At 47.0% G+C, this 25590-nt stretch overlaps 1 protein-coding gene across 1 annotated transcript in view; it reads left to right on the top strand.

Annotated features, from left to right (window-relative positions):
* Positions 1-21335, top strand: part of MYO7A (myosin VIIA) — a gene marked incomplete at its 3' end in the record, with an annotated part of 67741 nt that extends 46406 nt beyond the window's left edge. The window contains exons 28-48 of the mRNA XM_080613424.1: positions 2203-2322; positions 3617-3790; positions 5078-5305; positions 6618-6788; positions 7771-7888; positions 8138-8264; positions 8381-8550; positions 8650-8840; positions 9366-9490; positions 10370-10530; positions 11724-11874; positions 11969-12124; positions 13114-13219; positions 14809-14922; positions 15643-15730; positions 16293-16399; positions 17258-17443; positions 18195-18311; positions 19401-19484; positions 20004-20123; positions 21246-21335. Of these exons, the coding sequence (XP_080469550.1) occupies positions 2203-2322; positions 3617-3790; positions 5078-5305; positions 6618-6788; positions 7771-7888; positions 8138-8264; positions 8381-8550; positions 8650-8840; positions 9366-9490; positions 10370-10530; positions 11724-11874; positions 11969-12124; positions 13114-13219; positions 14809-14922; positions 15643-15730; positions 16293-16399; positions 17258-17443; positions 18195-18311; positions 19401-19484; positions 20004-20123; positions 21246-21335 (2904 nt within the window). The remainder of the gene's footprint in view (positions 1-2202; positions 2323-3616; positions 3791-5077; positions 5306-6617; positions 6789-7770; positions 7889-8137; positions 8265-8380; positions 8551-8649; positions 8841-9365; positions 9491-10369; positions 10531-11723; positions 11875-11968; positions 12125-13113; positions 13220-14808; positions 14923-15642; positions 15731-16292; positions 16400-17257; positions 17444-18194; positions 18312-19400; positions 19485-20003; positions 20124-21245) is intronic.
* Positions 21336-25590: the final 4255 nt, after the last annotated feature.

Here is a 25590-nt window from a genome sequence, read left to right as displayed (position 1 = left end):
TGCCTCTCTCAGATCTTTGGATATTGGAGCCTGGACCTGCTCCCAAGCCTGCTGGAGTTAAAGATGTTCCATTAATTCCCATAAATATCAGATCAGGTACTGGGTCCTCAGCACTGAAATGGCTGAAGCCAAGAATAGAAATCCCTTCTTCATCCTTGCCAGTATGAAATCTAATAAAGGAGATAAATCACTGGCAAAGTGGCAGCAAACGGAATTAAGTCTGGAAATGAGATCTAAGGAAGTGTTCCACAGGAGGTTGTGTGGGTTTAAATCCTTAATAGCGGAAGATTATTTGAGGTGAGTTTAGCACTTCTCAGAAATCATTTATGGGCAGCTATGGAGACTCACACATCGAGTCATAGAATCATGAAATAGTTTAAGCTGAAGGGGACCTTTAAAGCTCATCTAGTCCAAACGCTCCTTCAATAAGCAGGGACCTCTTCAACTAGATCACATTGCTCAGAGCCCCATCCAACCTGACCTTGAATATTTCCAGGGATGGGGCATCTACCACCTCTCTGGGCAACCTGTGCCAGTGTTCTTCTACCCAAACTTACGGGTCCATACTGAAATACGTGGCAATATTCCCAACAGCTTTGGAAAAGGTTTATACTAATTCTGAGCTTATTCATCACCCTTTTGCACCTTGGGCTGTTGATGGTGATGGGCAGCCTGTACTGACTGAAGCTCCTTGAGTATGAAGGCAAACAACACTGGCAGCAGCCCACACTGCGGTTACCTTTCAAGGCTCCAGTCTTGCAAATGGCAGCGCACAGGCAGTGACTTGAGCAATGTCTTGGATCTCCTCTGAAGCCATTGTGGTTATCCATGGGGACATCATCGACATGTTCCAGCTTATAATGTAATGTTGCACAGGGCTTTGAGCAACCTGCTCTAATGGAAGGTGTCCCTGCCTGTGGCAGGGGTTGGAACTGGAGGAGCTTTAAGGTCTCTTCCAAACCAAACCATTCTATGATTCCAAAGTGTCAAATAGAACTGAACAATTTGGGAGGGAATAAGCTGAAAATGAAGCAGTCTTTGATATCTTCTCCTGCTCCCAAAAATGAAGGTCACTCTCTGTATCCCACTAGATACCTTTGTCACACCCTATGCAAAGCATGGGTGTCCTGGGTTCAGGACAATGGGCCAGGACACATTAGCACTCCTGTTCTTTGTTCCTTCCTTTCAAAGAATACAGACTTTGTTGGGAAGGTTCAGTCACAAGGAAGAAGAAATACAGAAAACCTGTAATTACATTGTTCATTATTAACAGCATAATCGAAACCACGCTTTTACACAGCATCAGCTGCTTGCAATCATTTACAACAGCTCCCATCCATATAACCTGGCTGTATTATCTCATTATTTCAGAGTATTATAAAAGTCAGGATTAACAGAGATATCTGTCTCTCTACCCATGGTATTTATGGACTGACAGTGTGATAGAGCAGTCTGTGTTACTGAAGGACCAGATACGTGTTATCATGCAGAGAACTCTCTTGTCTTTCTATAAAGTCTCTCTGAAAGACATGATTTAGAGAACTCTTAGCTACCTTTTGGCCAAGATATCTGTTAAGTGTGTTAAGTCTTTCATATTTTGAAAGTCACTGGATTCAATTTTCTCTACAATAATGTGGTTGTGTTTTTAACATATAGTGAAGTGTTTCAAACTCTGGTTTAGAATCTTCTAAAATGACTAAAGAAGCATCTCTTTAATATCATTGTGGGATATCTTTTATACTGGCAGCTAAGTCTTCCAAGTGGCATTTGCTTACAATTCCCTGGATCATTCCCGTTCCCCTGGATCATTATCATTATATGTCTTTTTCATTCACTCCCATCTCTTTGGCCAACACTCAATAACGTTCTGTAACACATCCTTAAAAGACAGAGATAGGAATCAGTGGCAGCAATAGCAGGAACAGAAAACTGCTGCACTGGCTTCAATCAAAGGTCTGTATAGGCTGGTATCTTATCTCCACAAGGCCAGAAATGCACAGTACAAGAACAAGGTGAGAGTGCAGGGTGTCCTATACCCTCTCAGCTTCCAGCAATGTGATGTAGGAACATCCTGAGCCCTAGTGGTGTCACTGACATTAGTCCCAGAGGGCTTTTCTCCAATAAAACATTACTTTTTTACCTTTGCAAGTGCTTGGCCTCTAGAGCCAATGTTCTAACCAACGTGTTCCTTGCCACCAACAGTATTTAAGGAACTTCATCAATGGAGGCCCTCCAGGTTACGCTCCCTATTGCGAAGAGAGGCTGAGGAGGACGTTTGCCAATGGGACAAGGACACAGCCACCCAGCTGGCTGGAGCTGCAGGTATGATCCCCTTCCTCCCCTCCCCAGGCAGCTGGGACTCAGGGTTTAAGCCTTTCACTATCAAAGGAGCCACATCTCAAGCAGGACAGAAAGTAGGCCAACAAAATGCCTATTTCTCTCAAGAATATTCCAGTATTTCCAAGGTACTGCATTCCCCATGCATCCTGGCTTTGCTCCAGAGTGTGTTTTAGATCAATCCCTTTGGCTACATCAATACTTGTGAATGAAATGTGCTCGAGAGTGCTCTCAGGCATTGAGGCCAGCTGGCAGCGCGTGCTAGGAAACAGCCCTGCAGATGAAAGTGGCTGCTGGCAAACAAACTGCCTACTGAGAATGGTCCCTGGGACCTGTTTGGGGATAGCTGTAGCTGGAATAGGCAGTTTGTGCATTAACTGCTTATTTGCTGTGCTGGTTTACCAGCATAGGCAGCTGTGCTCCAGTGCCCAGGAGCATTCCCAGGCATGCAAGGGCTTACTGGATTAGGCACTTTGATGATTGAACGTATTAAATTAGAAATCTGTGGTTTCCAAGTGCTTTCAGCACCTGACTGTACAATATCATAGAATCATAGAATGGTTTCGGTTGGAAAGGACCTTAAGATCATCCAGTTCCAACCTCCCTGCCATGGGCAGGGACACCTTCCACTAGAGCAGCTTGCTCCAAACCCCTGTGTCCAACCTGGCCTTGAACACTGCCAGGGATGGGGCAGCCACAGCTTCTCTGGGCACCCTGTGCCAGCGCCTCAGCACCCTCACAGTAAAGAATTTCTTCCTTATCTCCAATCTAAACTTCCCCTGTTTCAGTTTGAACCCGTTACCCCTTGTCCTGTCACTACAGTCCCTAATGAAGAGTCCATCCCCAGCATCCTTATAGGCCCCCTTCAGACACTGGAAGCTGCTCTGAGGTCTCCACGCAGCTTCTCTTCTCCAGGCTGAACAGCCCCAACTTTCTCAGCCTGTCTCCATACAGGAGCTGCTCCAGCCCCTGAGCATCCTCGTGGCCTCCTCTGGACTTGCTCCAACAGCTCCATGTTCATCTGATGCTGAGGACACCAGAACTGCACACAGTGCTGCAAGTGGGGTCTCATGAGAACAGAGCAGAGGGGCAGGATCACCTCCTTTGACCTGCTTAAAAGAATGTGCTGGTAGTATTGAAAAGCAGCCAGTCAGTGGGAATTAGAATCAGGAATTAGAAGATTGTTACCACAGTTGGGTGGAAGAGTACGTAGGAAGCTGTCAATAGAATTGAAATGCACATGCTGAGTTTAATGACAAGTCTGACTTTAATCCATTAGGCAACCAAGTCCAAGAAGCCAATCATGCTGCCTGTCACATTTATGGATGGGACAACGAAAACGCTGCTGACTGACTCTGCAACCACTGCTAAAGAGCTCTGTAATTCCTTGGCCGACAAAATCAGCCTGAAGGACCGGTTCGGCTTTTCACTTTACATTGCACTTTTTGACAAGGTATGTCTTATCTTCCTGATTAGCTCTATAGAAGAAGAGGGAGGTTCTTGCCATCACAGATCTTCAAGAGGGAGAGAGGATATTTCTAGTGCAAGTTCAAGCATGATTTTCACAATACGAGTAGTCAATTGCTGGAGCAGGGGCTGTAGAGACACTATGTAGAGACCCCTTTCTTGGAGATATTGAGAGTCAGGAGAGGGTACAGAGCAGCCTGACCAAAGACAGATCTGTTCTTACCACTGGGCTGGACCAGAAACCTCCAGAAATGCCTTTCAACCTGTTATTTTATGATGCTCTGCTTTTACTCTCATTGAAGCTACTTTGAGGTGAATTTCCAGTCAAATAGCCAGGTTTTGTATATAAAGGAGCAACTATATTTGACTGGAAACCTATTGGTTGAAATTAAGCTTCCAAAATGGGCTAAAATCCAGACTTCCATGCCTGCATTGGCATTTAAACAGGATTATTTAACATTAAACTTTACCTTTTAAAGAAATTCCATAAAAATAAAGGTGAGCATAAATGAAAAGGGAAAACAGAGCTAGGGTAAAACTCCATCAGGCCTGATAGCAGCTGCAAAACAATGAAACAGAATTAATCCTGAGAGAATTAAGTATGTTCTCACCTACAGATGTGGCCACTTCTGCCTTTTGGTGAAGAAGAAAATGATTTCTACTCCATTTTCTTGGTCTTTTTTGAAGGGACATTCATCCACAGATGTTCACTCCAAGGATATATAGTGCATTAGGGCTTCATTCCAGATCATAGGATGAAGACAGAAGGGATGAATCTTTTGTTTACAGGACAGGCTTTTGATTTTGTGTTTATTTAGCGTGGTTGGATCCAAGTCCATGACTTTGATAGAGGGACTTTCAACGCACAGTATGAATAAACAATGCTTTTTATTGCGATTGTTGGCTTTGCTAACTCAAGTTGATGCTCCCCTTTCATTCTGGTTGGGAAACAGGCTGAAAAGAAAATGACTTGCCTAACGATGCTGTAGACCTATTTAATCTTGGCTGGTTAGTGGAGGTAGATACTTTGATTTATTTTGATTATAGAGGAAGTCTGATGAATTACCCAAAGATAGATATCTCTGCCTAGGAAGGTCAGAACTTAGGTGAATCATAGAATCAGATTGATTTGGGTTGGAAGGGACCTTAAAGCTCATCCAGTTCCAACCCCTGCCATGGGCACCTTCCACTAGAGCAGCTTGCTCCAAGCCCCTGTGTCCAACCTGGCCTTGAACCCTTCCAGAGAATGCCCGTTTCCCTGTTCCCTGTCTAGGTGTCCTCTCTGGGGAGTGGCAATGACCATGTGATGGATGCGGTGTCTCAGTGCGAGCAGTACGCCAAAGAGCAGGGAGCGCAGGAGCGCAACGCGCCGTGGAGGCTCTTCTTCAGGAAGGAGATCTTCACCCCTTGGCACAACCCGAGTGAGGACAATGTGGCCACCAATCTCATCTACCAACAGATTGTGCGAGGAGTCAAGTTTGGGGAGTACCGGTGCGACAAGGTATGTGGCCTGGTCCTACATGCATCCTCAACATGGTAGAATAGATGTCACCAAAGAGAATGAGAAATCTTCCTCTGTGAACACCTACTAGGATGGGGATTATGGTATTCACTTGGGAAACCATAGCCAGAGTAATCAGATCCGCTTGGTCTGGGACAGACTGGATGATAACATATACTGCATGAACACTCTTTGCTGGTGAATTTTGGATTCACTCTTTGCTGGTGAATTTTGGAAGGCTACTTCATCCATCAGCCTCAGTTTGGAGGGCCATGGGTAGTCTCTAAGAGGGTCACCAGCTCGGGAGTACACAGCAGGATCCTGTTTGGTGAATCCTGCTAAGCCTTAGACACTGGAGATGCATTTCAGGATACCCAGACCTTCGCCAGGCAATACAAAACCAGTAATGCTGAGGGGACATTGGCATCAGAAATGTATGCTTGTAGAGTCTGGGAGCTTAGAATTGTTCCAGTGGCACTGAAATGAGTGACATTATGTTGACATCATCCAGGTGTCAAATTGAAGATCCAACACCAATCATTTTCCTGTGGTTCAGCAGAGTCCTGCCAGCTTGGGAACTAAATCATCTTTCCCCATCTATATTGCATTAACTGCAGCTCTTTTATCCTACCAGAAGTCCTGTTCTTTCTTCCTCCTTTTCTCTTGCTCCTGGTCTCCTTGTGCTATTATCATAGAATCATTGAATCATAGAACAGTTAGGGTTGGAAAGGACCTTAAGATCATCCAGTTCCAATCCCTCTGCCATGGGCAGGGGCACCTCACATTAGACCATGGCACCCAAGACTCCGTCCAACCTGGCCTTATCATCTCAGTAATTCTATTATTTCACCTCAAAAGTGCTTGAAATGTAGCTACACTGAAGGAAGTTTTACAGTTCTGCATCATGCATGGGTGCTTCAGTTGCTGGGATTCTCAAGTATGAGGAATGATGGATACATGGAGAGTTTCAACCATTAAACTCTGTCTGCCATAGCAAAATCACCCATTGCTGACTGCAGGCATCAGAAATAGAACTGCTAGGAAAGACAGCAATGAACATGTTCACACACTGTACAGGGTTGCGTGGCGCTGGTCAACGAACATGTTGTGGCTTAATCACAGCTTTTAGTGGTCAATCTAAATTTTAGATGTGCAAAGAGCACTGGTGAAGTTCTACTGAAGGAAGCATCCCCACACCATTCTGAAGGAGCTGTACATCCAGTCTCCACAAAGAGCTCCTTGAGTGCTAGAGAATGGATGTTGAAGTGATGTCCTGGTAATAGCATTAACTTGGCTTGTTTGGCTCCCACAGGAAGAAGACCTTGCAGAACTGGCTTCTCAGCAGTACTACGTGGACTATGGGTCAGAGATGGTACTGGAAAGGCTGCTAAATCTAATTCCATCCTACATCCCAGACAGAGAGATCACAGCTTCAAAAACAGTGGAAAAATGGGCTCAGCTCATTATAGCTGCACATAAAAAGGTGGGTAAAGTAGATCATCTATTGGCAAGGACCAAGGCATGCTTCGGTAGCTTTGTCAGGCATCATAGATCAGTTCTTAGCCTGGCCTGAAGATAAATCAAAGAGAAAAGGCAGGTTTTGTGCTAGGTGTATTCAGTTCTACCACTGGTTTTGAGGCAAGATCTGACAGAAGACGACAACCTGCAGAGGTTCAGTGTGAGAATCAAATGCAATCTATGGGGTCTTGTACCTGTTGCACAGGATTGTGGTGTTACTGGTTGCGATACAGAGGGGGTCCATGTCACCAGACAATGTCAGGACCTTATTGTGCTAGGCATTCTATAAAACCCCCCTGACTTCACTTAGAACATTTGTGACACCTTCCATAACTCAGTACCCACAACTCATGACCAGTCATGAGGGTTACATCCAGGCATGTAAATTGGCATTTATTCAACAGCAGGAACCAGCTTCAGATTAAGACCCCTAAAATGTAAGCGTCTCCATGTGTATTAGGAGTTTCACCTCCCATTACTGTTAGTGGAGACCTAGGGATGCAATTCAGTTGGATCCTGCAGGTCCTTCATCAGCCTGTCAGCTACATGCAGGAGTGTCGTGTATCTGAGGATGTCCTAAATAAAACTAGATGTCTTTCCTTAAGGGCTGTTGACTATCTTTTTCCAGCTAAAGGACTGTCAAGCTGAAGATAGACACCTACCTTAGGGAAACCCAAAGTTAGCTGACATGAATCCCACCCTGACTGATCACTCCAGATGCTTGCCCACCCTTCTCAAAGTCAAATTACTCCATGAACCAAAAGCCAGCACTTTGTCCAAACTATCATTTGCTCCTGCAGGACTTTGATTGGCCCTTAGCCACATTGAGACCTCAGTTAGTATTAGTTCCAAGATCTTCTGGTGACATGAATTGGTTCAGTTTGCTCTCATCCTAGATATAACTGGATTTTTTGCTTCATGTTGGTTGTGGTTTGCTTTGTCTATAGGGAATTTATACTCAGAAGAGGGCAGACCCCAAGAAAGTCAAGGAAGAGGTGGTGGATTTTGCACGTTTCAAGTGGCCTTTGCTGTTTTCTCGATTCTATGAAGCCTTCAAATTCTCAGGTGAGTCAGCAGAGCACATCCACGGAGCACAGGCTGCTCCATAGCGAAAGGAAGGAGAGATGGGGATCCACAGACAAGAAGACTTAATGGTCTTTTTTGCATCTTGATTAGCAATGGCTCAAGCTATGAGTCTGTTTCTCTTACAGAAATAACAGAGTTTTCTGATGATTCCATCCTCCTTTGAAATGCACTGATTTGCTATATCCTAAAACACTTCAGAACTGGTTGTGTGTCTTGTCTCTAATCCAGGGCCAAGCCTGCCTAAAAACGATGTGATTGTAGCTGTCAACTGGACAGGGGTCTACTTTGTGGATGAACAGGAGCAGGTTCTCTTAGAGCTCTCTTTCCCAGAGATCACAGCTGTGTCAAGCAGCAGGTAAGGAGGAATAGACTTAGCTGGTAATTTCCCCATAGACCAGTCCTATCCCATGCTTTGCCTCTTGATGCCGTTGCTTTCTGATTTCTTATGTCTCCTATAAAAACATATCCCAGAGGAGGAAAGCTGCAAGGGCAGAGTTTCACCTTGGCCACTATTAAAGGTGATGAATACACTTTCACCTCCAACAACTCCGAGGATATCCGGGACCTGGTGGTGACGTTCCTTGAAGGACTAAGGAAGAGATCCAAGTACGTGGTCACTCTCCAAGATAACCCAAACCCTGGTGAGTAAATGGCACGGTAGTAAAAATAAAGATAGATTAATTATTCCCAAGGGATTAGGGAAAATATAATCAAACTAATGGTTGGGTTTTCCCTTGCAGTGGGAGAAGAATCTGGGTTCCTCAGCTTCCTCAAAGGAGACCTCATAGTTCTGGACCAGGACACAGGGGAACAAGTGATGAACTCAGGGTGGGCCAATGGGTTCAATGAAAGGACCAAGCAGAGAGGAGATTTCCCAACCGATTCAGTCTACGTCTTGCCCACGGTCACCATGCCTCCACTGGAGATTGTGGTAAGCTGCCTTAGAATGGCACCACTTCATACAAAGCCCAAGGAGGTCAAAACCTTCCTGTAGAGCTTAGATCTGGCCAGAGTCCCACGATGATAAGGTGGAAACCAAAGTAGCTGAGAGAGGTGACAAGGCATCCATGGCAGAAGTGATCTCAGCCTTTCCTCAGTTCTTGTCGCTTTGAACACCATGAGCTTGTGACTTGGAATACCCATGAATCATACCAGAACCCTCCAGCTGATTACTTGAAGGTGTATTTGGGATTGGAGAATCATACGTGTATGTAGGATCTAAAGCACATTATCTTCATTAGGAAATGATCCACACTATGGAAACATTTGTTATTCCTTGCATTAACAACTGAGAATGGCACAAAGAAATGACAATTGCATAGTTCTTACTACTAATGGGTTCTTCTTATTCACTCTCTGTTCTTCTTTAAATTTTGTATCTACTTCCTCTCTCTGAATACATCAGATACATCTTACATCAAATATACTGGGTGACAGAGACCTTTTCATCCCACAGGCACTGGTCACGATGACCCCTGACCAACGCCAAGATGTTATCAGGACCTCTCAGCTGGCAATTTCAGACAGTGAAGAGAGAGTAAAACCATACACCTTGGAGGAATTCTCCTATGATTATTTTAGGTGATTTTGTAATCCATCTCCCAAAACCATAGGAATAGGAATCCATCTCCAGGTAGTTTGGGAATCAGGAAGTTTTTGGTTACTGGAAAGGACTCTGAATATCCCCTTATGTGACTTTGTACAACAGAAACCTTCAGCTTAGGTCATGGCATTTGAGCTGTAGGTTTTCCACAGACAAGGTTTTATGAAGGATTTCTTTAGATTGGCTTCACACATGTATAACAGAGTGAAATTTAATATGTGGGAAGCTGTGCTTAATGGTCTGATATTCCTTTCCTATGATCCCATACACAGCCTCAGACTATACAAGCAGCAGTTGACTTAGATGCAGGCATTTCCATCTCAGCCCCAAAGGTTTAAATGTGCACCACTGCTGAATGCAGCTGAGCAGACTAACCCCAAAACTGCCCCTTCTGTTCAGATGGGCTGGCAATCCAAACAGGCAGCCCAGATCCTCTGGGATGTCTTTGTTCTGGTAGGCTTGTTCTGCTAGGCATGATTTTTCCAGTGTTACTGCCCTGAGCATCCGTTGCCATCATCTTTCTTGTGGTGAGAAGCTTTTTGGGGTAGGGGAGGTTGTTTTGGTGTCAGTGGGTGGGTATGGTCCTTAAGTGACTTTTCGGAGCCCTAGTGAAGTACAAATAGTTCTCTTTGGGCAGAATGGAGCTGGATACTTGCTTAGCTGTGTCTCTCCAAAATGCACCTGCTGTAGAAGGCTGTAGCCCTTATCAGTGTGGATGCAAACCGCGAAGTCCCGTTAGGTGTAAGAGCTCATTAGAGTGTTGTAACTAACCTTCCCTGGTGAAACACTGGCCACAAACTGTCCCTTTTATCCCTGTAACCTCTCCAATGTTCCTCTTGCTTTGCCTTTGCCACCAGGCCCCCTCCCAAGCACACCCTGAGCCGGGTGATGATCACCAAGAGCCGCGGGAAGGACAAGCTGTGGTGTTACACCCGTGAGCCCATCAAACAGCCACTGCTGAAGAAGATCCTGGGCAGTGAGGAGCTCTCCCAGGAAGCCTGCATGGCCTTCATTGATATCCTTCCACTGCCTGGGGAAGCCCTTGAGCATCAGGTCTGACAGGGAGTGGGCTAAGCAGGCCCTTTAGGGCCCCAAGCAGAGCCCATGGGAAGGTTTGTGGTCCCTCTTAAGGGCTTTGGGACCATGTCACAGGCTGGGAGATGGATTTGATCCTGAAATCTCTACTTAAGCATCCTTGAGATCCAAGGGGTATCTTAATAAATGAGGGGCAGGGAACAAGTTATTGAGTCCTGCTGGTCCACACTTCATGGTTAACCCACCAGCTCTGTTCTGGCTTGTTTCAGCTGTGTCTCTCCAAAATGCATCTACTTTGGAAGTCTGTAGCCTGATCAGAGTGGATGCAAATCAGTTCACATGGCATCTGGGACAGGGTTTAGTGCCTGAATATCCCTGACTTGGCAGAATTACACAGCATGGGAGAGATGAGCTGGGTGCAGACATAGATCCAATCTGTTGAAGTAACCTTTGTGTTTTGGTGAGGCTTTGCTCTAGGAGCCAAACTTCATGAACAATTCTGGTGGTATAATTTATTATTACACTATTGCTGCTACTACTGAGTTCCTCTTACTAGCAAATAATAACAGGAGGATGAATTAAAAGAACTGGCAAAAATTAAGGGGACATTTGCAGTTTTATCCTTTTCTTCTTGCTGTGTTGAATGTGTTAATTCAGAAAACTGTGGCCTGTTCTTATCTGGAATGGTTGCAATATGGCATGATGGTGAAGGTCATCATCAAGGTTTGGTGGACTTGGCAGTCCTGGGGTAAAGGTTGGACTTGATGAGTTTAAAGGTCTTTTCCAATCTAGTTGATTCTATGATTCTATCATTTGGCTTACGTTACTGCAGCTCCACTGCTGTCTGACTGGCTAAAATCTGGTCTTTCATAGTTGATACCTGTATGTGTGATCAGGTAGCACATCATCACATGCAGCTTTCTTACGTCTACATATCCCGACCCCACTACATATCCTGACCCCAAAGCAACTCATTCAACCTGAGATGACCCATGATTAAGCGAAAGAACCTGCTGGGCATCTCCTACAGCAGTTTAAAGCCTTTACCATACACTATGCCCCCTCCATCAAATTACAGCCACTGCTGGAGTCATGTGTAGGGTATCTTTATTACCATCATCAATAGCAGGGCTTCCCCAACATCCCAGTTAGCTGATCCTTGACTCCTCCTACCAGTGCTGAAGTACATGGGTGACTACCCATCCAAAAGGACCCGCTCTGTTAATGAGTTGACAGACCAAATATTTGAAGGTGCCTTGAAAGCTGAACCCCTGAAGGATGAAATCTACTGCCAGACCCTCAAGCAGCTCACGGACAACCACATCAAGTAAGAGTTGTTCACCCCTCTTGGCCCAAATACACTCTGCATGTTGGGCAAAGCAGATCTCAACTTCTTTCCTCCTGGGTTTCTCCTCATGCAGGTACAGTGAAGAGAAAGGCTGGGAGCTGTTGTGGTTGTGTACAGGCCTTTTCCCTCCAAGTAACATCCTCCTGCCCCATGTCCAGAGGTTCCTGCAGTCCCGGAAACATCACCCCTTGGCAGCAGACTGCATCCAGAGACTGCAGAAAGCCCTGAGGTATGTCACCAAAAGACCTTCTAGCCATGATCATGCCACAGCATCCAAATATGTATGAGAAAATATAAGTAGAGGATATGTTGGTGGCTGTAAGGACAATGAAAGCTCACAGCCTTTATGTTCAACCAAGAAGAAAAGGAACATTGTATGGAGGATAACTGTGTGAGAGAAAATAGAACCATAGAATTATAGAATGGTTTGGGTTGAAAAGGACCTCAAGATCATCTGCTTCCAACCCCCCTGCCATGGGCAGGGACACCTCACACTAAACCATGGCACCCAAGGCTCTGTCCAACCTGGCCTTGAACACTGCCAAGGATGGAGCATTCACAGCTTCCCTGGGCAACCCATTCCAGTGCCTCAGCACCCTCACAGTAAAGAATTTCTTCCTTAGATCCAATCTAAACTTCCCCTGTTTCAGTTTGAACCCGTTACCCCTTGTCCTGTCACTACAGTCCCTAATGAAGAGTCCATCCCCAGCATCCTTATAGGCCCCCTTCAGACACTGGAAGCTGCTCTGAGGTCTCCACGCAGCTTCTCTTCTCCAGGCTGAACAGCCCCAACTTTCTCAGCCTGGCTCCATACAGGAGCTGCTCCAGCCCCTGCTCATCCTCGTGGCCTCCTCTGGACTTGTTCCAACAGTTCCATGTCCTTTTTATGTTGAGGACACCAGAACTGCACACAATGCTCCAAGTGAGGTCTCCCGAGAGCAGAGCAGAGGGGCAGGATCACCTCCTTCAACCTGCTGGTCACGCTCCTCTTGATGCAGAACTTAAGACAACTTTGCCCAGATCCACTTCAGTCACCCATAACCAGCAAATACACATTCCCCATTGCAGGTTTTCTTTCTTCTTTTAGGAGGGAAAAAAAATCCTACTAAGTAAGAAAGTAGCTGAACTTGCTCAAAAAAGAATATGTATTAAAATGGAAGGTTTAAACCAAGGCTTCTTGCTCTGATGCTGTGGCACTCACCACCTCCTGTTTTGCAGGAATGGATCCAGGAAGTACCCACCCCACCTGGTAGAAGTGGAAGCCATTCAACACAAAACCACTCAGATTTTCCACAAGGTTTATTTCCCTGATGACACCGATGAGGTAAATGGGATAGAAGGGAATCCTCAGTTTCTGACAGGATGGCTGCCAATTTTCTTAGTAAAATCTCAAAAGAGGTTAATATTGGTCCTGATTCAGAAAGATTCAACCTCTCCAGAAGACTCTGGATGGAGCAGTGTAAGGAAACCCTATCCTTATCTACCCCGAGCAGCTCAGGGGGTTGATGTATTGTAACTCATGTGTTTCAAGACCTGAGTGCTTTGCTGGTGTTCACTTGAGGCTTTATAGTATGACCCCAGAAGGAAGGAAAATGGGTGGTTCACAAACCTTGGATATCAGTTACCTGCAGCCTAGACCACAGATATTGCCCACCCAACTACATACAATGATGGGGCTCCCTGGGGACTGAGCAGACTATGGCAGCACTGGCAAGCGAGTGACTGAAATGACACCTTCTGACCTGAGGTGACACAGAAATCATACCTGCACTCAGGAACCTCTCATTAAGCATCCTACATGCTAATAAGGCAGCTAGTTCTATTGATGCCAGGGCAGATATGCATGTCTCATGCTGCTGATGTGGGGCTTGCATCTCCTTTTCCCCTCATGCCTTTGGGCACAACTAAATTCTTGTATCTCCAAGTTGGTTTCCATATAAAGCAGTGCACACCCATGGAAGGAAAAGGGTGATTCTTCTCCTTGTTTACCTGTAATGGAGAGTTGAACTGCTGGGATTTGAATATTCTTTTTTAGATGACCAGCAATAAACATGACACTGCTTTATAGACATGCATCTGTGTGAGAGCCAGTAGAAGTGGGCTGCTGCACTTGGATGGGTTTGCTGTGATCCTTTCGGCCATGGCAGTCACCCAGGTGGACCATCAGAGTAGCATCATTCCAATATGCATCTGCACTAACGTGCCGCTGAACACCAGCAGCACTGAGCTCCAAGCTGGTCTCTCATGGGATGTGGAACACAGGTCCTGTTAGTTTGGTGTTTTAGGCTAACACAGTTGTGCATGGGGTGGTCAGAAGCTTAAATTGCTTAAACTGATGCAAACTGCATCTCTTTAAATGGGCAAAGCAAAACTGAGGTGGTGTAAATGCTGAGCACAGCAATAAAGGCAAAACCGGGACTGGGACCTGCATGTAGGTGGTCAGTCCTTTAGGTATCCTACCCTCACATAAAGCAGGAGTCATCTCCTGCCCAGCCGTCCAGAAGTGAGGCATTTGGTCTAAACCAGGCATCTGACTTCATTATCATCAGTGAAGAGACAACTGAGACAAATCAGCCTGGAGGTATCTTGGTCTCTCTGTCCCCTCAAATAGCTCTGATAGCTCTGAGACCCAACTGTTGGATCAGAATAACCTCTTACATTGCCTGGGGAGCCCTAGATAAGCCAGCACAGGCTATAAATAGAGCATCACAGAGCACAACAGTACAGCAATAGCATGGTCAAGCTTCTGCAAACGTCCCTTCCCTTGTTCAGTCATAATCCTCAACGTCAATGGTTTCACGGTGGTGGGTATCTAAATCCCTTTGTGCATCTGAGCCTGGAGTTCCTCAAAGACAGCATAAAGTGGAAATTAACCCGGAGGTAGCAGAGATGAGGATCTTCCTTTCTTTGTAGGCTTTTGAAGTAGAGTCCAGCACGAAAGCCAAGGACTTCTGCCAGAACATCTCCAACAGGCTGCTCCTGAAGTCCTCTGAAGGCTTCAGCCTCTTCGTCAAGATCTCCGACAAGGTGAGGGACCCACCTAAAGCACTCAGGGAGACCCATGTACTAGTGGGTAAACAGGAAGGAATGGCTTTAACCTGCCCGAGGGGAGACTGAGATGAGCTCTTAGGCAGAAGCTCTTTCCTATGAGGGTGCTGAGGCGCTGGCACAGGGTGCCCAGAGAAGCTGTGGCTGCCCCATCCCTGGCAGTGTTCAAGGGCAGGTTGGACACAGGGGCTTGGAGCAAGCTGCTCCAGTGGAAGGTGTCCCTGCCCGTGGCAAGGGTTGGAACTGGATGAGCTTTAAGGTCCCTTCCAACCCAAACCAGGCTGGGATTCTGTGATTTTATGGTTCTATGAATCATCCCAAAGGGCTTAAAACCCAGACAGACAAAACTCTTCTAGTTTGTTGCTGAGGTGGGTTTTTAAGAAAGGATTAAATAAGAAAAATATGTGGCTTAGAGCTGCTCCGGGCAACTGGGAGAAACGTATGGAGGTAGTCATCATGAAGGGAAATGAATTGCTCCAGTGAAACAGGAAGCTGCAATCAAGAGTAATGGGAGAAATTAGAGGCAGAGCCTGTGGCAAGGTGCTGGCAGTGGTTTTCTCAAGTCAGCAGCTTATAACACATCAGTGTAACCAGGACAAAGCAGTGAGCAACAACTACATGAGACGGGGCAATGACCAACCCTTCCTTTGGCTTCTTGCTCTTTGCTGAGCCTTTGTAACCCTGTGCTGTGTCCCCCAGGTCATCAGTGTGCCCGAGGGAGATTTCTTCTTTGACTTTGTGAGACACCTGACAGACTGGATAAAGAAAGCGAGACCAGCAAAGGATGGTAACAGTGCCTGTTCTCCATTGTGGGTCACATACAGCCCTCCTAGAGCCCTCTAGCCCTTGCAGACAAGGTTGATCACGCTACTGTGGGTGTGCTGTCCGCATAGCCCTGGGGACATCACTGGGAGATGATCTGCCCAGGAGCAGTGAGAGCTCTGCTCCATAGATCTTGTCCCTGTGAGGAGCACCTGCAGGTTTGCAGTGGTTTCAGTGGTGGGATTCATCTCACCTCACTGCCTACATCCACAATGGAGCTGGCTGCATGTATCAGTGGCTGCAAGACAAGGGTGCCTCCAGGGTGCAATTCCTCTGTCCTGCATTAGGCATGGGCATTATCATTGAAGCACAGTCACGCAGATGCATCCAGACACTCTTTCCATTCTATTAAAGCTTTGCAAGGGCAAGATGTGGTTTTCTCTGCCAGGTCAGAGTCCATTTGGCCCTGCAAGTGTGCTTGCAGGTTGTGATGGCACATGGGCACCAGTGGCTTGTAGGGACACCGACTGACAGCTGGTACTCATATCATTGCTCCTACATACCTGCTGCCTGCTCCCCTTGCACAGGCATAGTGCCTTCTCTCACCTATCAAGTGTTCTTCATGAAGAAGCTGTGGACCAACACAACGCCTGGAAAGGACTCAATGGCAGATTCAATCTTCCACTATTACCAGGTACTGGGGAGCCTGCAGTAGCAGTGGAGACCTTGGAGGAATTAGGAATGGGTTATGAAGACCCTTTCCATCTGCAGATGGATGAAGTCTTGCATTAAATAGGAAGAACTCTTGCCTTAAATAGAAGCCTACAAAGAGCACTGTTGAGTTGCATGGCAAGGAGCAGCCTTCGTGCTCTTCAGGGTATTGAGCTCAGCTGGGATTTGGACCAGCTGTCTTGGGTGGGCATGAAGAAACAGTAGAGAGCATGTCCAGCCTTAGCAAGGAGGCTGAATTCAGAAGCATCCTGAGGGTTTTCAGCCACCTCCATTCATGGAGATGAGCTGTGATGGTCCCAGCAGTCAGGTAAGAAGTTGCAGTTCTAGTGCTCTTGTTTCTTCTGTGGTGGGAGAGACACCTCCATGTCCCAAAGCTCTCTCACACAGATACAACCCCTGTGTTCTTGCCTGGATAAAGTGGTTATTCCAATGTGACTGTTTCTCTTTAGTGCTTGAGTTGGTCACATTTTCAGACACTTGGAAAACTCATTTGATTCCAAGTGGCCATTACTAGGGGTGGATTTCCTAGGATGAGGGAGGGTGAACAACCCTGTAGTTTCACACACCTGATGGCTAACATGGGGACTTCCCTGTTTCACCTAACAGGAGACTGGTTTAGACCAGAGAGGATCTGTGATGTCTGGTATGGTCTCAGTTGAGCAGCTGCCTTTCCACCACACTCAACACAACTGCTATGAGTGTTCCCAGGGCTCAGCCTCTTAACCAGGGGCTGGATACCCCCACATACTCCATTTAACATCTGAGGGTGAAGGTCCATGGTCATTCCCTCTATTCCTGAATCATTTCTTCCTCCATGCAGGAGCTACCAAAGTACCTGCGTGGCTATCACAAGTGCACACGGGAAGAGGTCCTGCAGCTGGCAGCTCTCATCTACCGGGTGAAGTTTGAGGATGACAAGTCCTATTTCCCCAGCATCCCCAAGCTCCTGAAGGAGCTGGTGCCTCAGGACCTCATCCGGCAGCTCTCTCCAGATGACTGGAAAAGGGTAAAGCAGCAGCTTGAGTCAAGCACAGTCTCTTGTCTGATGTTCAGCATTGAAGTGGGGCTATCAGATTGAGGTGACCCGTGGTCCCTCTTGAGCCTTAGCAGAGCTTCAGCCTCCCCAGCATCAACAGCAGGAGGAATTATATATGCATGTTCATACTCATGTGCCTTGCAGTGGGTTTTCTTTGTGCTGCGTGTGGCTGTGGTGGTGGATGCAACACCATATGGACACGTGCTGGTGGATGCAACACCATATGGACACGTGCTGGGAGATGGTCTCATGTAGAGGTCTGTTGTTTAAGGCAAACTACTGAGTAGAGGGGTAATTCTTCCTGCTTTACACAGGAAGGACTATGGCATGGGTACAGACAGGTCTAGAGCCATAAAATAACAACAGTGTCTCACTGCCAATAGTCATATAAGTCCTTTCTGTTTCCTGGGAATTGACCTCAACCATGTGCCCAACCACTGAGCTATCAGCTTCTCTGGTTGAAGGTCTCTCAATCTCCTCTGCTGCCTAAATTGGAGGATCAAAGCTTGTAATTCTTTTAATGGAGTCACAACTTATCTAAGAAAGAAGGACCTGCCTTGGTTCCATTTCCTCCCCAGTGACCAACCATCACTTCTGTGAAGTGTTCATTGGAGCAGAGATTAGAACCAAACATCTTTGTGGGAATGATGCTCCTTTCCTGCGAACGCCCCTGGTGTTAGGTAGTGTGAACCATCCAGCTCTGTTGTGTTCTCTGTTGCAGTCCATCGTGGCATACTACAACAAGCACGCAGGCAAATCAAGAGAAGAAGCCAAGCTTGCCTTCCTAAAGATTATCTTCAAGTGGCCTACATTTGGATCAGCATTCTTTGAAGTGAAGGTACCTGCCCTGCTTGGGGTTTTCTCTGTCAGCTTTTAACCAAGGTCAGGAGCCCCATTACACAGAGAGGTTTCAGGTAGGCAGGGTTGTCCCAGTGTCTGCACCAGACATGAGTGTGATGAGTGTGAGACTCTCCATCAGTACAATACACTCATTTATTGCTGTCCTGCCTCTACACAGAGGCATTGTAGAGCTTCAGCATATCTCAGTCATTGGGTCTATATTGTGCTGCTGAAGAGCCAAGAGCCATTCTCGTCAAAGGAGGATGTGGTTTTCCAAGGGACTTGTCTGCACCCACCACAAACTAAATCCAGACAACCCATTACAGCACCAGACTCCCGTCAAAGACAGTAGAGGCCAGAAGTCTGTTCAAATACTCTGGACACCTTATTGCAACTCCCTCTTCTCAGTAACCACACAGCCTGGTTTAAACAAGTTGCTGAAATTGCTTATCCATTGCTTGAACTTGAGCACTCCATTTTCTGTTGTGTCCATCTTAGATGGAATAAGGAGTCCAAATACATCCTGTGATTTTTCCTTCAAAAGTGACTTGTTAGCCAAGAAAGATGCGACAGAGCAAGAGCTGCCCCATCCCCTGTGCTCTGTCCCATCGATCAAACTGGAATTCCTCATGGTACATGGCTGGGAGAAGGGTCTACAGCAGGAACAAAACTGAATGGAAAGATCGGAAGGAACAGAGCAGTGTAGTCTTGGTCTGGTTGTCCACAGAGCAGGCATGAGGAGGAGCAGAACACCGAGCAGACTGGAAAGGGAGACATCTGGGGTTTGCCAGCTCTTCCTTGCCAATGGCAAGGTGACCTCACTTCTGAGATGTTACCAAAGGGAGGGATGAACTTGATGCTATCGGCAGCTCACCCACTCATTATCATGCATTTAGGAGATCTATGCTTAAGTAGACAGCCCTGAAATCACTGATACCTTTATGAGCTCTATGTTTATCTTTAAAGGATAAACTTGGTAACAGTTAATGGGCCACCAAAAACTGGCAGAAGACAGGGAGAGAGGAAAGAGGAAGGGGTCAGATTTTGCATGACACATCCCCTAACCAGTTCATCTCATTCCCAACAGCAAACTACAGAGCCAAATTATCCAGAAATCCTTCTAATTGCCATCAATAAGCATGGAGTCAGCCTCATTGATCCCAAAACCAAGGTAAGCAAAACTGATGTTCCTGAGCTCGTTCCCAACTCCTCACAGAAGTTATCCCAAAGCACATGTTATTCAGGTGCTCTCCTTAAGCCTAGTTAGAAAGGCTGGATAGCCAGAAAAGTTTCTGGAGGCAGAAATTCACTGTTACAGAGAGCCAGCCCAGCCTTTTTCAACAGGAGATGGGTCGAGAGCTTCACTGTTAGGGCCATATAACTAGAGGATGCACATACTTCTTTCTTAATCCTTTCATAGACATTAGGACAGGAGCTGGAGTAGATGAGCTCCTACTGGTTGTTTCCACCAGCCACAAGGTGATAGCAGTACAGGAGTCTTCCACCAGCACTGGAGGATCCAGTCTTGCATCTCACTGCCGTTCCAATGGGGCCATGGTACAGTCTCATCACAGCAGACATCCTTGGTCTGCTTTGATGGCAAGTGAAGGAAGAGGTGTAAGGTCCCCAAAGCCTTTCATGGAAGTTGAGGCTCTCGTGTGTTGAGTGTCAGTCTTCTTGTTCCCACCAGGATATTCTCATCACTCACCCCTTCACCAAGATCTCCAACTGGAGCAGTGGCAACACCTACTTCCATATAACCATTGGCAACCTGGTGAGAGGAAGCAAGCTCCTCTGCGAGACCTCCCTGGTAAGGAGCACTAAAGATTATTGGGCACAATTAGATCAAACCCTCACTTTGTCAGGCAAAATGAGATGCTTCCAGCAAATTGTGTCTCAGGGATATTCTGGGCTGAAAGTTGTCCTTTAGAAGAGTCCACAATGTGTTTTTCTTACTTCTGGATCTCACCTGGCTCTGCTGCACGGATCAGGGCTATCACTTGGTCCATCACCCACTTACAAGCAAGCCTGAGATGCTTGGATGTTGCCATCTCATGAGCACGGGGCACTGCTCCCTGACACTGGACTGAAAAGCACATTAAATACACAACGTAGACTCAGAGGTACTCCTGAGCTCTTTTACCAAGATCCTTCTCCCAGCTTGTCCCTAGTAACAGTCACAGCAACAATAAAACCTTAGAATCATAGGATCAACTAGGTTGGAAAAGACCTTTAAGATCATCAAATCCAACCATTACCCCAGGACTGCCAAGTCCACCACTAAACCTTGTCACCTTGTCATCTACACATTAAACCCAAAGCATGAAGGATAAAAGTTCCTGCTAGATTGTTATTGAACTGAGGCATTCAGTATTTTGTTGGCCATTTGAGAACTGAGGCCCCATTCAAGGCTCCTTTTGTCTTTAGTCTCAATAGCGTACTGGAATGGGGAGTTCCTCCACCTCAACACTGCAGATTGTGTTTGGCCTGTGTTCCTTGTGATGGTGTCCTGTCATAGAATCATAGAATGGTTTGGATTGGAAAGGACTTGAAGGTCATCCAGTTCCAACCCCCTGCCATGGGCAGGGACACCTCACACTAGACCATGTCACCCAACATTCCATCCAGCCTGGTCTTGAACACTGCCAGGGATGGACCATTTACCACTTCTTTGGGCAACCTGTGCCAGCACCTCACCACCCTCACAGTAAAAAACTTCTTCCTTATATCTAACCTGAACTTCCCCTGTTTAAGTTTGAACCCATCACCCCTTGTTCTATCACTACAATCCCAAGGAGAACTGTTGAACAGGTCAGAATGTATCTGAAACTTGAAAGCCAACAACTGGTAGCCAGTGTGTTCAGGAGGCACAAGTCAGACACTTTAAACTGTGCTCTGAAAAGGCAGGTAACATCTTCTCTCTCCTCCTCAGGGGTACAAGATGGATGATCTCCTGACCTCGTACATCAGCCAGATGCTAACAGCCATGAGCAAACAGAGGAGCGCGAAGGGTAGCAAGTGAACTGCAAGAAGCCACTGGCACATGGTCATGCGGCTCATTCACCAGCTGAGGCCCGTGGGATACCCATGCAGCTGGGGCAGAACCTTTGCCTCCCAGATGTGGAAGATGAGCCGAACACCATCAGGGAGCTCACTGGACTCTGACCTTGAGGGCTCCAATCCCACCTCCCCTTCCAGCGAAGACGACTATCTCTGACCTCCCTCCTTCTCCACCCTGCACCCCAACATCATCTTGCACCTGAAAGCTTTCCAGGGGACACCACTGCTTGCAGACAGTGACCAAGCAAAGACACTCGGGCAGGAGGTTTGCCTGAACCCAACAGTTGGCATCGCAAAGGCTCTTGAAAGAGGATTTTATATATGTGTGTGTGTGTGTGTGCGTGTGGTTTGGTTTGGTTTTTCTCTTAGGTAAGAAAGAGCTATGGGGATGCTAACAGCTTTTTGGTGAGGTTTTGGGCATTTCAGGCTTGAAGAGGGGTAACAGAGCCCTGAACCATGCTGGAAAGATGTCCAATGAACACTGCAGGGCTTGGGTTTGGACGTTACAAGAGAATATGTTGTGTTCGTATGAAGGACAGGAAGAAAAAGCAGGGAGGAACGTTTTAACTAGGAATCAGAATAAACCAGCTACTGATGGAACAGGCTAAAGTGCTGTCTGTGCAATGCTGGAGATATTTAAAGAACAGATTTTAAAGTGTTGTTTCTTCTTCTATTTATTTTTTAAGATATTAAAAAGGAAAAAAAAGAAATCAAATCCTGCATTTTGTGCTGGTATCTGGACCTTGACTCGGGGCTGAGGGCGACCTGCAGGACAATGTCTCGCCCAGGGATTCCCCCTGAGCCATGATCACCAGAGGATAAGGCACATCATTCCCAGCTTCTGGGATCAGCTGGAAGTGAAGCTTGGAAGATGAATTATCTCCTGTGCCCAGACAAATTAACCCTGGGAGGATGTTTGCTACAAGCTTCAATATGGATATAGGGGTTTTGAAGGCCCCGTGCTTGGAAGACTTGAGGCTAAGCCTGTGTTGAGCTGTAATTCAAACATGGACTTGGCCATTGGGGATGGAAACAGTTTATGATTCTATTATGCTTTTGTGTGTGTTGCTGTGTAAAATGGCTCTCAGCTGGACCTGAACCACTCACAGTGAAGGCAGACCCTTGATTTTGGTGGGCTTTTCTCCATCTTTGGTTGGCTGTGCTAATCTGCTGTTTAGAAGATGGTTGGAAGATGTTGGAAGATGGTTGTCCCATCTTCCACCCAACACCATGCAGTGAGGACCAGCCTGCTTTGGAGCAGAGATGGGACCTGCCAGGAGAAAGGAGGCTGAAGCCATGTTGTGTCTGTGGGGATGCAGGGGAAGGAGCCTGGGGTGCCTTTCCAAAGCCAGACTTCAAAGGAACATGTGCCTGGGTGTGGGGCATCAGGAGGGTTGACAATTGTCCACGAAGATGTGGGGCTGGCATCATGCTGAGTGGATCTTAGTAGATGTGAGAAACCTCTCTTGGTTCCAGGTATTGGGTTGAGTTTGGCTGCTTTCATGGAATTCCGTATTGTGGGGAGTGTTGTTCTTTTGAGCTGTTCTGCATGCCAGAGAGGGACTCGTCATCAGAGACTGTAGCAATAGGCCAAGGGGAATGGCTTTAACCTGCCAGAGGGGAGATTGAGATGAGCTCTTAGGCAGAAGCTCTTCCCTGTGAGGGTGCTGAGGCACTGGCCCAGGGTGCCCAGAGAAGCTGTGGCTGCCCCATCCCTGGCAGTGTTCAAGGCCAGGTTGGACACAGGGGCTCGGAGCAAGCTGCTCTAGTGGAAGGTGTCCCTGCCCATGGCAGGGGTTGGAACTGGATGAGCTTTAAGGTCCCTTCCAATCCAAACCACTCTGGGATTATATGATCTGTCCTCCAACACCATGATATGCCAGGCAGAGTCAGCAGCACTGCTTACCAGACCTCAAGTACTGTAACATCTGGGTGGGATGGAGCAGTGATTTTGGACCATGGCTGCTCCACAAAAGAGAATGAGATGCTGCACATCTACCAGGGCTGCTGGGAGATCGCCTTCCTCCATCATGCCCTACAATGTACTCTGGTGATGAGAACACGGTTACACCAGCCAAGGCTACACTGGGACCCAAGCTGCCTTCTCACCACCCATCTCTGATGCCATGATCCAGCTGTTCCAGGGATCCTATTGTCCTTAGACATGTCCCCATCATCATCCCCACCACCACCACTGCTTCCTTTAAGTCTCCCACAGCACACTCAGTAGATGATGCAGCACAGCAACGTTCTCCAACGCTGTCCTGGGCCAGCTTTCCCCCACCACCACCTTCATCCCTCTGCTTACAGCTCTGTTGGCCCTCCCGTGCACCCCATTGTTTTGAGGGGTGCTGGAACTCTGTGTGCGTGTGCCTGTGTGTCATATGTATTAGCGTCTGCTGGCCTCTTTGTATCCACACCAAGCGATGTAACATGGAAAGCATATGTCCAAGTGAACTGCTCTAATTAAAAAGCATCAAGTGGCTTGTGGGAGGCTGTTCTGTGTGGTTGTGCTGGTGTCTCCATGGCGAAGGGTGGGCTCTCAGGTCCTCACTGGGGACGAGATGTCTCCTTGCAGAGTGGAGATCCTGGTGAGAGTATCCAACAATGGGAAGCAAATCAGTGTGTCTGGACTGGAAGTGTGGGGAGATACCACTGTGTATGGGCCAAGCAGCAGGTCGATACACGGATGAAGACACAGGGAGATGGCTTTTCCAATACATATTAACAGCAGTGGTTGGGGGACCACAGCCAAGTCCTTCACCTGGCTGAGGACCCCATGGTACACACCACTGCCCAACTCACACACTCTCCACCTCCTATTTTGCTGCTGATGGACCTCCACATGAATGGTACCCCAAAAAATGATGAATCAGCTATGAATGCAGTGCATGGGGAGGTGGTAAAACCATCAGTAGCATCCTTTCCCCATGCTGCTTAGATCTGGAGCTGTTCTACACCAATTCACCAGCCCTTTGGCCCATTTTCCAAAGGATGATTCACCTTTTTTGCATTTATATCCTCCAAAATACACCAAAGTTGCAACTTTGAAAGGTTTGAGTGCTTCTCAGCACAGTTAACTCTGAAATCTAATGCTTCCCTGTCACAATTCATTTGTGATAGCTATATCTAGTAAAACCATGGAGCTGCATGAGGCTCATGTATGAGAAAACGTCTATAGCCTGATGCAGGTAAAGATGACTATTTTCTTCTTCTTTCCCACTTTGCCAGAATGAGAACACAACAGGACAGGAGAGCTAAGACATATTTAAAACAGCATTTAAAACTCACAAAAGATGTGTTCTTCTTATCTGTTGAAGCAGAAATTTATGGCTTAAACCTGGGAGATGCTCACACCTTCCTTGCAGAGCAAGGCATAGACCCCTCTCCATGCTGTGTGCCAGTCGCCACTGGGAGAAATGAAAACAGGAATTGATCTCAGGGTGCAGCACAGGTTATACAGACCTTCCCAATGGAAGAGCAAACAGGACACTTGGTGGGACCAATTCACATGCAGCTCAAATCTTCTGAACAATAGAAGTGGTGTATTTTTGGTTATAGTCCCAGTCGCTACATGGCCAAGGCACCAAAAAGTCCTTCAGCACCCATGGAGAGATATGCCCTTGGCCACAGCCAAGGGGAAGAGGCTGTCCTGTTAGAGTCTGTGGCAGGGCGAGAGTGGAGAAGAGGAAAACCTAAGTGCCCCTGTCTGTGTTATAGAAAGGAATGGATCTTAGTGACCCAGTCAGCAGCACTTGACAGTCCTGGTGGGGCTTAGTGTGCTCTCAGGGATGGAGGAGACCTGCAAGGAAAGAGGGAGGGAGGGAATGTGTGGAGAAGAGGTTGGTCTAACACAAAGGAGGACTGGATGATGCCCAGATGTAGCAGCACATCTGCAGCACACAGCTGTGGAGACAGAGGGCTTGCTTATGCACAGCAGGAGGGATTACAGGACGACTGCACTGTGGGATGCAAATGGGCTCAGAGGTAAACGGTGGCTCCCATGTGGTTGCTGCATCCCATCACAGTGCACAGCTTCTTCATGGCTGCGACTCCATCTGTGCTCCCCTGCATCTCAGGCACGGATTGCAAGAACGGCTATAGGGAAGGAAGGTTGGTGCTCATGTTCTGCAGTCACAAAGGCAAATGGCTCTTTGTCACCAGGGATGTGGGCCCCCCTTGGCAGGTCAGTGTTTGCATTGCAGGAAGGGCATGGA

Source organism: Psittacula echo (assembly GCF_963264785.1).
Source record: "Psittacula echo genome assembly, chromosome: 3".
Lineage (NCBI taxonomy): Eukaryota > Metazoa > Chordata > Aves > Psittaciformes > Psittacidae > Psittacula > Psittacula echo.
This window is presented reverse-complemented; position numbering and strand designations above follow the sequence as displayed.